Consider the following 13,264-nt stretch of genomic DNA (forward strand, 5'->3'; position numbering starts at 1 on the left):
CTGATAACTGATATGCAAAACTGACTTTTTTAAACTTACTCTATTTCTGCTATTGTTGTACATTAACAGCGTGCAATGATAACAGAGTGTAAATGATTAATTGTTAAATAGACACTGCCTTATTGGTACATCAAAGCCCTCGCTATAGCCTACCAACCCGATTAAAACATCTGAAGTGATATGTGATGAAAAAAGGAAGAGTGAGTTCGAATTTTGGTCGACGGCATCATACTTCATCCACAAGCATTACTCTCTGAAACCTGCTTTACTGCAGACACTGACGAACACTGTCCAACCAGTGTCCGACTTTTTTCTCGAAATTAAAAAAGAAAATTCTCAAAACACGACTTCATTCTCGCAATTTAATTATATAATTCTCAACATTTTATTTCAACATTTTCCTTGAAATTTAACGAGTTTAATCTTGTATTTTAATTAATTTAATCTTGAGATGGTTTTATTTTTATTTTATTTTTTTATTGCTTGGCCCTAATCCTCTTCCGTAGTAATACAATGAGTTATATAACAATATTATAATAATTATTAATTATTATCTATATTATTATATTATTAATCCACAATAATAATAATAATTGTTATTATTATAGCTATTTATGCCATTTTATTTACATATAAATCCCACCCTACATTTTTTTTTTCATTTGATCTTCTAAAATATATTAGATTATGCAAATAAAACAACTTGTATGGTCAAATTGCTAGCAATTCTTCAAACGAATATGAAGAGGTTTGAATGTTCAGCTTATGAACATTAATGTTCTTGCTATTGCTTAATATGGAATAAGATAACAGTGGAGGGTATAAGCATGTTTTGGTGTGACAGCACATTTGTAACACTAATACTGCTGTCTGCACGGGCTGATTGTTTGCCCACTAAATATTCGTCCACAGCATAACCTTCTGACCTTTTCATGTCCCGCTTCACCCGACTGGTGACCTGTGACACCACAATGCTTTGATTAACCAGAGTCACCTTCAACACAGACACATACACAAACACACGGTAGCAGCAGGCAGTGAAGGGTGACAGCGCTGTGGTGTTGAACTGAGAGGCGGCTATCATGGGCTTGCTGTACAGAGAGAAGAAGCAGTGTTTCAGAGGCAACCACGTAGCCAAGCTGCCCCCAGAGGAAGGGGGTGGGGTCTAAAATCATCTGTTGTTTGTCTTCATTAATTGTAGTCCCAAGGTCACAGGGTCCCAGGACACCCTCAGTTCAACTCCCCTGAACAGCCATAACTTCAGCCCTGTTCAGCTATAATTAATGAGTCTAATTACTCAGCTCAACTTATCTTCTTAAACTTCCTGCTGGAAGAGCCAAAATATGCATGTGTGTGTTTACTGGAGTCATTTAAAAGGGAGGTGTGTGATGAAAAACAGCCTTTATGAAGAGAGAGATTCATTTCCTGTGTCATACCACCAGGGCAGTAATGACCAAATCAGCTAGCGATCTTATTGGCCGGGAGGGTGAGAGGCAGCATGCAATTGGCTGAGTGCCTGAAGAGAGCCAACAATCTACAACTGCATTATGAAATGGGTTTGAAAAAGCTGCTTCTTTAAAGAATCTTCTGCTCTGCCTTCATCTTTCTCTCTTTTGCCCTATCTTTCCTTCTCTTACGACACCTTCCCATTTCTTGTTCTTCTTCTCAAGCAGATTCACAGATAGCACTAGTGCATACAGCCGCCGCAGGCCACCAAAACGCCATAGCTTTTCTCAACAGTAGCTGTTCAGCTAATGACCTCAGGAAGAAATCAGTCTCATCAGCGACTAGAATAAATTAAAGGCGTGTGTCCTCCTCAACACAAACATCATGCAGACTGTACAAGCACTTCCCATAATTTGCACCATAGAAATTGTTAGAGCCAATTTGGGTTGCTCTCCGTTTGATCTTTTCCAAACATCTTTTTCCAAACTAAAAGTTTGAAGGGTAAATATATAAACATTTTTACTCATCTGCCATGTAGTTGTATAAGAAGCCCAACTCCTGCTGTAGAAGACATCCCCCAAACCACAACACTTCCTCCTTCACCTTTCACTGCTGTCTTTCCCCAGTTTGCACGAAAATAATGTTTCCTTTCAGAGCCAAATCAATTAAACTGGCTATCTCAACACTAAAGTGTACTCTGAATCAGTACTTCTCTCTCCACACAACATACTTCTCATCAAAGGTGAGCCTAACCTTTTGATTCTTTCTGCTGATGAGAGGCTTGGTCACTGCAGAATGCGTTTTCAGTCCCACTTCTCTTAAACATGCGGAGACAGATCCATACCCTGTTCAGCGCTAAACTGTGAGCATTTTCAGCTGCAGTGTTGAACCGATTCACCATTGAGAGTCTCTGCATCTTCCTGTCTTCTCATGCATTTGTCTTACGTGGACAACCAACCTCTTTGGAGGACTTGAATGAATTAGTGTTTCCATTCAAAGTTGCGAATTTAACATACACAAAAAGGAATATCGCATACAGCGATTCAATGAATCAAAGAGAACAAAATCTGATAAACTGACACTAAATATCACTAATAAAAGTAGGAGAAGCCACTGAAAATAATAATTTTCATATATAATAAACCACTAGCGCCTCGAGCGTGCAGACGAAACACAATAAATGCGTTAATAAATGAGGTGGATGCTGCTGTTTGGGAAGACGGTAGAGTAAGACAGCTCTGAGAGGCAGTTATACAGAAATACTTTCAAGAAAGAAATTGCTTGGGCATTTAAGAAGGACCATAACAACCTTTCAGATGCTGTGCAATGAGATCTGTCCGCTGGTTAGTTAGGTTTGCCGTCCCATAGCGCATAGAGGAATTTATTTGTAAATTGCATTACCATCTCCCATTGTTCGCATTAACCCTTTTTTGCTCAAGCGAGCATAAAAACTTAATTGCGAATTAAGGGATTATTTTTTTTTATTTGTGCATTCCATCATCCATTTCTGATACGATACTTAAAATGGTTGTACTACTATGGGGCTGTTGAATGCTTGAGTCTGATGAACATTCTAAGGTCTTAATTTTTGGATAAATACTTGGCTAATGTAATTCCAGGCAGGTCTTGACTGCATTACATGTCTGTATTACTTTTTCCAATGACTGCAGCTTTTTAAAAACGTCCTTACAGCCTCCAACAGTAAAAGAAGCAAAACCCACTGTGACGTTGACTAAGCAAATAAATATCGTAAACAACAAGATAAAAACTGAAAATTCTTTCCATGTTTTTGCCACAAAATTATGTATGGAAAGCATATACTCTCTTTCTCCCGCTATCTCTCCATTGCAAATGCACACATACAATATGGACAAACACTGTAACATACACGCACACACGTTGTCAGCACTAACGATTTTATCAGTAAAATAGTTTAGCAACTTAAAAGCTGTTCACAAGGTAATTACAGCGCTGTTCTTGAAGCAGACGAACTTACAGTTTTGCTATTTGTAGAGACACTGCTGCCGAAATCTGTTGAGAGACACACAGACTCAGGTAACTCTTAATCTCTCTCGGCCTCTGTCTCTTATAACTGCATTAACAACAGCATTAGTCTGCTTTCAACAGCTCAAGCCTCCGTTACAGTTCTAAAATTATGTTTTGGAATTAGCAATGGAGGCATGGGATGAGATGTATAAGAAATGAATCCTACACACAAGAACAATGAAAGTACAAAATCCTGAAGAATGTCTTGAAATACATCATCTGAACAATGTCGAAAGCTGTGGTAACTGTAGTATAAGTGAAAAAACTGACTTAATTATTAGAAAATAATGCACACCCAAAGTAGTGATGCGGCCACAATCAAGTGTTTCCTATAACAAATCTCACAAATACAGAGTTCTGGCATGGAACTCTAGATGGCACAGTCCGATAGGTCTAACTCAATCTGCCCTAATGACATCATTATCACATGGCACAGATGATTGGTTCTCTCCTGTATCAGTAGCCAATGAGCTCACTGCTCAGCATGACTAGCGCTTACCATAGCAGTTGCAGCTTGATTCAGAAACCCTTCCCCTTCCCCAGCTCCACCTGTACAGATCTGATACGAGGTGATTTGTGTGTTATATTTGCAGCAGCAATATTTCTTACATGGTCACAGCAGCATGTTGTAGATATATTGGCAGTAGCAAGTCATGTACATTACTTTGCTTATGGCAATTATGGTTTTATTTCTCACAACGTGGTTTTATGTCTCGCGATTCAGCGTTATATCTCAGTATCAGGCGTTTTATTTCAATGAAGAAGATTTTGTTTCTTGTAATTGCAACTTTTATTTTCATATCTTACTTTTAAATTTTTCTCACAATTTTATTTTTAGTTGTTTACTCTGAGACCGTAAAAAACTTTCCTTAGCAAGAGTTGAACTTGTGACCTCCTAGCAAAGATTATTCCTCTGAGTTACATCAGCTCCTGCTCAATAGGGGCCTGATCCCCCCTGAGACAGAAATCCTAGACTTGCCCTTTTCTGCAACGTCAGAATTCCAGAGGCTGTGTGAACAGTATATCGGACAATTAGTTGGAAGGTATTTCCTAAGCTGATTTATGTTTCTCCCCTGGGCAATTGAGCACTTCATTGGTGGTGGCCTCATTCAGGTTGTTGATCTATGTTGCATGATCTTTTTTTCTTCACTTTGAGGACTGTATTGGGGGCAGGTCACTCCCTGAGCCTGGGGCCACACCACCTCCGATGGGCTTTGTCTTGCCTCCACCTTCCTTGTACCTGTGTGTGTGTATGTGTGCAAGCTGTCTACCGTGATACTGTGAGACCTGTTCTGGGGCGCCTCACATGCCGACAAACAATCAGAGTGAAACATACACAAACACACATATGCACGCACCTCTCCCAACCCTCATGCTGCTGCAAACCTCCACACGCAACTACAAAATGCACAACGAAGTGTAAGTAATTCCTTCTGGAAAAATCCATCTTAACTGAGTTTTGAAACATGTACTTTACCACCTTAGAATAGTAATTGATTTTAGATAATAAACAAATAAACTTGAAATTTGAGATAGTTTTATTAAGTTGGTACACTATCTTGGATCAGCTACAAATCAGATATCAGCTGTTTACACCAGCCTAAGGTGGTCATGCTGGTTTTGAGAACATGGTGGGTGGTCAACCAGCTATTGACCAGCTAATAAGCAGATTTAAACCAGCTACAGACTAGCTATCATGTTCCAAAACCCAGCTACCAGCTTGAACTAGGTTTTCTATCAGGGGTGAGATACCTGGAGTAATCTCGACTTAGAGGAGCAGCCAACTATGCACTTACAGATATGTGCAAAACCCTGACATAAACACACACTTGTTTTTAAATATTGCCCATGTTGTGATCTTGTGCACGTCTTCATCTCTCACCACAATACATTGTCATCAAAAAAGAATGTACATATCTGGCATTCGCAAAACTGATGGCAGCCAATCAGCAAAGACAGACTCTTGTCTTCCTTCCTGTTGTACACCATGCTGATCTATTACTTTAAAGAAAAGTTTTCACTTACTGCTTTGTACGTGCACTGTACTGGTGCCATTCTCCTTTCCCCAACTATTCTCTGCCACACACGTGTAATTCCCAGAATCCTCCAGCTTTGCACTGCTAATCTGAACTTTGGAAGTTTTCCTTCAAGAAGAAGACAGACAGAAATGGGAGAAAGAGTCAAGGGTTCTGCTATTACAAATGGAAGAGGGAGAAACTCTCCAGAGAAAATGTATAAATTAGAGATCAGTTCAAGTCTATAAATAGAGATATGACAACTCTGTGAATCCCAGCGTTCTGGTTTGTAAAAAGTGAGCTTTACATTGCTTTTGCCTTCCACAAATGGCTCTTTATGGTGAAGAAAACAACCAACGAATCACTTAATTTGAAAAAAAAAAACTCCTTTAACCTTAGATAATTTCGTTATATTGTCTTTTCAGTAGAAGATCGTTTTCAAAGCAATTTACTCACATTAATATTGCTCCAAACCAATTTTTATGGAACTCAAAATGTAGAAAGAATCTTCACACAAATCTTTCTACATGACAGCTCATAGTGACCATGTCTGTCAAACTCCAATAAATAAATCCACCATGAAAAGTATACATATTCATTAGGCGTTTCTCAATGTCAAGGATACTTCCTTGGAAGGACTGCTCCTTCCAAGTCACTTCCTTCAGAGGCTAGGTGAGACTCCTCTTTAGCACACGGAGAACACGCAAATGGAACAGGCTAGCAAGTGCACATAATTGCGTCATTACGTCAGTGAAAAGGTCCGTTTGAATAACGCTGTGAATGTAACTAGTTATTTATAAAAGAAATGCCATTGACGCAACCAATTGTTAAATGACAGGTCCGGTTCAGTTAATCATTTGTATTTGTATAATTTACAATATCAATACGGTAGTAATTTGTACTGGCATTTTAACGTCAAACTTTACTTTGAGTTTTACTCACTACAGTTTTATTTACAACAGTTATAACAAATGTTTGGTAACGTAAATAAAAACCGTTAACGCTCCGACTACGTTAACGTTCGACATTTTTTTTTTTTTTTTTAAGAGCGTGAAGAGCGCGAAGGATACACATATGCATCCTTTCCTGTGTATGGGATATTCTTCGAACGAAGGACTCAGGCCTTGGTTGAAATTCCGAGGATCCTCGACATTGGAACAGTCCTTCGACGGATGTCGATGACGTAGCATCCTCGAAATACTGGCTTCCGAGGATCCTTCCTTGACATTGAGAAACACCTATTGTGTTATATATTTCATGTCTTCAGAAGTCATATGAAAGCTTTTGTGAGGAACAGACCAAAACTGAAGTCACTATTTACAACAAATCATGCATGCTGAAACACTTCACTTTAATTACAAGGGCACAGTCCACAGCTTTAGGACACTGCCCTTGACTTATGTGAAGGTCACAATCCACTCTTCGAATGTTTAATAAACGTTGAGACCTGGAGGTGTGTGCTAGTGTGCTAGTGGACATGCTGACTCACTTGCCGTTCCTGGAAATTTTGATCTCTTTGCTCTTCTTCAGTTCAGCGCCATCTTTGTACCACTTGTACTGCGGGGTGGGTTTGCCAGAGGCCCCACACCTCAAAATCAGCCTGCTTCCTTCGTCCACCAACACAGGATTTTTCATGCGCTTCAGTGAGGGAGGAGCATCTGAACAACAGAAAGAAAGAAAGGAAGAAAGAAAGAAAGAAAGAATGAATAGTATTACAATACTTATTTTAACACCAACATGTAGCAGCATTGATGCAGTGATGGAGAAAAGAAGGGAGGACGCATAGAGAGAGAAAAACCCAGAAAAGGATCTCTTAGCTGGCCAGATGATGTCACCAGAGACACTGGCAGTATGAAACAGTTCTCTCTTCCCTTCATTCCAGCGCAGAGCTCTCTCTGCTCTCAGGGATCAATGCGGCACATTTACAACACTAAAGGGCCTGCATTTTGTGCTGCTCTTCACTTTCATGGACATGACAACACATGTGAACATGTGAACTATGCCTCATTCTCTATTCTCATGTTTAGCATTAGAAAGTCTGATTAATTTTTAGTAAATCGGTTCATACTATGCAGTCCTCTGAGTCTATCAAATCAGAATCAGTTTGTAAAATCAGTTTGTGCTAAATGTCTCTATCACTAACATAAAGCATATGAATGTCTGATTTGTTTTAATAAATTGGTTAATATTAAGGGGCCGTTTACACAACAAAGTTTTCAGCCTAAAACTGGAAACATTTTATGCGTTTTGACTGTTCGTTTACACAACAAATGCATTTTGGGGACTGAAAACGCATATTTTTGAAAACGGGTTTCAAAGTGCAACTTTTTGAAAACGGCATCATTATTGTTTCCGTGTAAACACCCAATATGGAAATGTTTGAAAACAGTGACGTCATGCGTGTGCGTAGTACATGTTAGGTATGTAGACATGCGCAGTACGTGTCGATTTTAAAGGCAAGCGCGAACAAACATACACAACAGTGTCTTAGTACAAGGTACTGTTGGTGCTGCTCAAGAGTTTGCTAACGCTTCTTCAGCAAAGTGTGGATCTACTTCACTAGTATTACAACCAACAGCGGAAACGCATTATATAGAACATATACTGTAATTGTCACTTCCCTACAGGTACTGTTTACTAACAAGGTGAGAGCGTGAACTAAAACGTGAATCATTTTGAAAACATTGTCATTTATATGTGTAAGTTTTAAAAAATGCAAGGGAAAAACATTTCCATTTTTGACTACATTGTTGGTGTGTGAACGTAGCCTAAGTGGTTATCTCTTCCAAAGTGTTGATATGTCTGATTCAAATCTGGTTATCTGATTCAAATGAATTGGCTCAGGCTAATCGGCTCTCTTTGTAGGAAGCATCGGAGTGTTCAGTTCGTTTTAGTGAATCAATTCATACTAAGCAGTCCTCTCAGTCAAATGTATCATTCATTTAAGGGAATCACCTTGTGCTAGATGGTTATTCCTCTGATATGAAGTGTTGGTGTGATGGATTCATTCGAACGAGTCAGTTTATGCTAAACTCATCTCTCCATGTACCATATTAGAATGTACGATTAATAATTCTGAACTGGTTTGTTCAGTTTGTGTTTTTAAAATGATTCACACAAAAAGTATAATATTGATTTCCATTACTATGTTTTCAACTTATTTATATAGACTAGTGTCTATTCTACTTTATAGTTGTTTATCTGATAGTTTTGTGTAAAAAAAGTGTTCTAATAAAAAATAATAATAATAATAATAATTATATATTTTAAAAGACACTGACCCCTCTACTAGCTTAAGCTATCTACTTTGTTCAAATCAACAGTGTTTGTTTCACTATTCAGTTCTTTTCTTATAAGAAGGAACTACTAGAAATTATGATTGCTATTATTCATGATTTGGTGACTTCATCTCATATAATTTATGAATTATCTAAATTTACAATAAAGAACCAAATTCATCCAATCTAAGACAATGACCTTAAAGAAAGTTGTTTTGAAAAAGCATGTCGTCAACACACCAATGATCAAGAAGAAACCAGAGAGGCTTAGCTTGTCTTTGGCACGTTTTGAAATTATGTAAGTTTTGTATTATGTATTTTGTATTATGTAACTAATGACAGCTCCTTCATAAATCCTAAAGAGCCACTCAATCTCGACAACCGTCAAAACACCAACAAAATGGAGAACAACAGCGCTGAAATGAGGTGAAGTTGCTACATGTGGGCAACCACATGCCCAGACGCTGGCATGCATAGTCACTCAGGAGATGCATTATGGGATTAATGCAGACTCAGACACAGCAATAACAAGGCTTCAAAGAGATGCGGTTCAACAACAGAAGGGCAGAACTAGGCAATGCTGTTTGGTCGTACCCTACTGTCCATGATGAGGGAATGCATGCTGCCCCAAGGCTGGGACAGGAGTCGGTGTAGCTCTTTGGGCTTTTCCAAAGCAAATCCATGTTGGCAATAACACTTTTACAATGGCTGCCACTTCATTTCTTGACAACGCCAGAGACAGTTTATAAGAGACATGCCACTTCCTCAATCCTCAATACAACTATATAAGGAAAACCTGTAACGGCAAAGATGGCGGTTGTATGCACATGTCCCGCCCCTCCCGCTGGAAAGCCAATCATCTGCTTTTAACAGTCATGCCGGGAAACATTTAAGCCTATCGTCTGATTCCACTGAGATATGCGCACCATTGAAGAACCCTTCCGCATGCGTAGTAAAGGTATAACCTGTGGGGAAAAAGGTGTTTTAAACCTTATTTTGGGGCAAAGTCATCAACATTTTTCAGCGATTTTTATCGTATTTCACTGCTGTTTCTGTACATGCTGTTTTTATGTCCTGGTGACCAGTGAAAGTGCAGTTCTGACTCTCTGCCCATTCATTTAGATAGGAGCTGGTCTTGTTATTCTGAAATAGCTGCCTGGAGGTGTTGCCAAGATGGCGGCCGAGTGGCATGACTTGCCTGAAAGGACTTTGACAACGCACATGATCAATACCCAATTAAAAGTCATCAGCTATTATTGCAAAGGACGGAAAGCATCAAAAAATAAACAGATGAGAATATACAAGCATTAACATCAATTAGAATCTTGACAGAGGTTGCTAAAATAATCAGCAGTCATCCTAATTTTGGAACTACCGTCCCACTTCCCCGTCCCAGTAAAGGCAGCTGTTTTATCTGAACATCTGCTTTCATGGCTGAATGATACAGTCTGTTCTGATGTTGCGTAGCTCAAAGTAACATGACAGTCTCTGGCACAGTGTTTGGATTGTACTGTCAGTTGAATAACATCTCAGGTTTCCCATGACAGCCTCCAGTGTTTCTCTCCGAAAAACCGCCAAGTGTCCGACGTAGTTCTGCTCCCCACCATTTAATGCTCACTGCTGTCTTTACCCCTCAGAGGCCATTAGACTGATGGGATACAGTGCGCCAGAAACGCAATTCATTATACAAATATTTAAAGACACTGTAACCTCCCTGTATATTTGTGCTGAATGAAACCGTATTGATTTATCGCCTGAAAACCTCCTGAATTCAATAAGCAGAGTTTTCTTTTAATTAAACAGAAAAGTTAAAGATGTTTAATTAAAAAAAAAAAAAAACATCAACACTGACTGAGGAAAAACAAAAGTGGTTAGAAACTGATTTCATGATACCCAAAAGAAAGTCACGTGAAAAACAAACTGAAAACTTTGTTGTCTGAGCGATTTTATCATCTGTCTAGAAGCTGGATGAGTAAGCAAAGCCCTTTGTAATTTGTCCACAATGTTAAATTGTAGCTTTTTCTCACCCTAAACTCCGGGCACCTGCATCATGCATTACTCAGCATGCATTAAAGAGTGACTTGTTGTGCAACACAGCTTGAGATGAATTCAAGCAGAGCAAGTTTGTGTTTCGCATTACACGGTGCATAATGTCAGTTACTGCGACTTTATTGAAGAAAGTATTAGTGACGGAGACATACTTGCGCTTTATGGCTGAGTAGGGTGCATTGGGGCTGAATCGGGGGGTGTGGGAAGTCGCGGTTAAAAACATGACATGTATGTGAGGGTTCTGTGGAGAACAACTGACATGAGGCATCTTGTTTCGAGTTGCTTTTGTAGATGCAGGGTGATACTTGCCCGTGTTCAGATAAGAAGGGTGGGGTGTCTGATTTGTACGCTTCATGTTTTCCCGACTCAGAGTAATATTTTGAGCTTTATACAGTCATACTCCATGACAGAGTCATTCTAGACTATTCAAACTCATAAAAAGATCACACAGAAGTATCTGGTTTATTAAACTAGGCGCTGAAAACTGTCAGATCACACTTAAATGCTAGTAACTAATACCACATGTGCGTGATATATCAAGCATTATCATGTCTCAATTTGAGGAAGAATAAAGCCCTACACAGACTGAATAATAACCAGCAGAGATAGAAAACCATTATTCTTAGTTTATTGCTCATTTACCAGCAATGCGGCTTCTGCGACTGGCAGGAATGTTTGTTTGCGCGGAGAATGTAGATTGTTTCTCCATACCACCCCTCAGGTGAAGTATTTAATCAGAGCTTTAACACAACTGTCACACTTTTACAAGACGCATGACACTGTCTCTGTGGCCGTGCCTGTAATTCTTGGAAATTCATAACCTGAGGGACATTGCCAAAGCTCAGATTTAAGCTGGCAAAATCAGTCTGTGGTTAGTAGAAAGGGAAGGATTATGGGAAAGTATATGAACCGCACAAACTTTGCTGTCAAGCCATGGCACAAATCGCAGTTCTTTCACCTTCCTGCTGTTTCCAAGGAACCGAGCGTTTATTTTCACTTTCGTGCTATGACACATATCTTGTTTGGATAAATAGTTTCAGTATTCCAAGAAAATTCCTCACGCAATAGCTGTCAGTGTAAGGTGCAACATTGTGCTGAGAGTTTATGTTTTATATACGGGAGTGTGGCATGTGTGTGTTCTTGAAGAATAGATCTCAGTTTGTGCCTCTGGTTGCTATGAACAACAAAAAAAATTTGTGTTCTCTCCATAGACTGCATAAAACATGGACGTAGTGTCCGTGACGTCACCCATAGGTTTCTGAAGAGCGGTTTTGAAAAGTAGGCGGAGCCGGACGTGGCCATCTTGCCAGCGCGTATCCGCGTGTCACTCCCAGACAATCGAAAATGGGCAAAAAGTTGGGAGCTGGTTGCTGAAACCATCCCATCTAGCTTGACAGCGGTGACAGCAGCGGCAATCCACCTGTAACTAAGGTGGCCGCACCCTTAATTATGCAGGACGTTAAAGCTTAATATAATTTAAACAGATGAGTTATAAAAATATACAGTTGTCTGTACAGTCAGTTTGCTTGTAGTTTAAGTCACAGTTTTGGGACATTCTAAAACACTCGGTGGGGCCAATTCAGTATTCATAAATACTATTAATACTAATAACAGTTATAATATTAGTAGCCTTATTGATAGCATTACTATCAGTAAAGTAGATAGCTATGAACGCAACGTTAAGCTTTTCTCTCCCATAGAAAACCATTAGGCTATAGAAAAAGCATAAGGGAGGCTAATGGACGAAGACAGTATAAAACTAAAATATGGTGCATATTAATAAAAAATATAGCCTATTATGCACAGGAAAGCAGACAAGCTCAAAATAGCTTTAAACAAGTCAAAACCTAATTTAAAATGAAACTGATTGTATGGGCCCCTGTACCGCTCTCATTCTGCACAAATACAAATGTTTCCATATTCGCAATGTATTTGAAGCTAAATTAACTGACTAAATTAAATTGACTTTCTACGTTCCAATACCAACAGAAAAAAATCATAACTGCGCTGCACTTTAGAAGAAAGGAGCTCATGCTGTAGCTACGGACTATAATAAAGATTTAAATTCACTGTGTAACATTTTATCTGTATTGGTGATTTTATGTTGATTTTAATAATGAACAGGCTGCGCTGTTTGTAATGTGCGCATGAGGCACTGGCGCCATCAATTAGCAAAAAAATAAAATAGCCTACTCCGTAAACATTAGGTCATAATTCAATAATATAAAAGATTATTCTAAATTTTACAAAGTGAACACTTTTACATTATGATTTTGCTCTGGAACCTACGATAATGCAAGAAGATAATTATTTTGTGTTTTTGGTGTAATAGAATGTGTTGACATGATTTAATGTAAAAAAAAAACTGTACATTGTAGGTACTCTATGCCCTGCCTCTCTCAAGCATGTTATTTTCTACAAAATCCCTAC

General features: G+C 38.9%; 1 protein-coding gene across 9 annotated transcripts in view; it reads right to left on the minus strand.

Moving 5' to 3' along the window:
* Positions 1–13,264, minus strand: part of LOC127941559 (pro-neuregulin-2, membrane-bound isoform) — an 83,756-nt gene that overhangs the window by 36,681 nt on the left and 33,811 nt on the right. For all 9 annotated transcript variants that reach the window (XM_052536735.1, XM_052536731.1, XM_052536736.1 and 6 more), the window contains exons 2-3: positions 6,997–7,165; positions 5,518–5,636 (exon numbers count right to left, since the gene is read on the minus strand). In XM_052536735.1, the coding sequence (XP_052392695.1) occupies positions 5,518–5,636; positions 6,997–7,165 (288 nt within the window). The remainder of the gene's footprint in view (positions 1–5,517; positions 5,637–6,996; positions 7,166–13,264) is intronic.

The sequence above is a fragment of the Carassius gibelio genome, chromosome A21 (assembly GCF_023724105.1).
Source record: "Carassius gibelio isolate Cgi1373 ecotype wild population from Czech Republic chromosome A21, carGib1.2-hapl.c, whole genome shotgun sequence".
Taxonomy (NCBI): Eukaryota; Metazoa; Chordata; class Actinopteri; order Cypriniformes; family Cyprinidae; genus Carassius; species Carassius gibelio.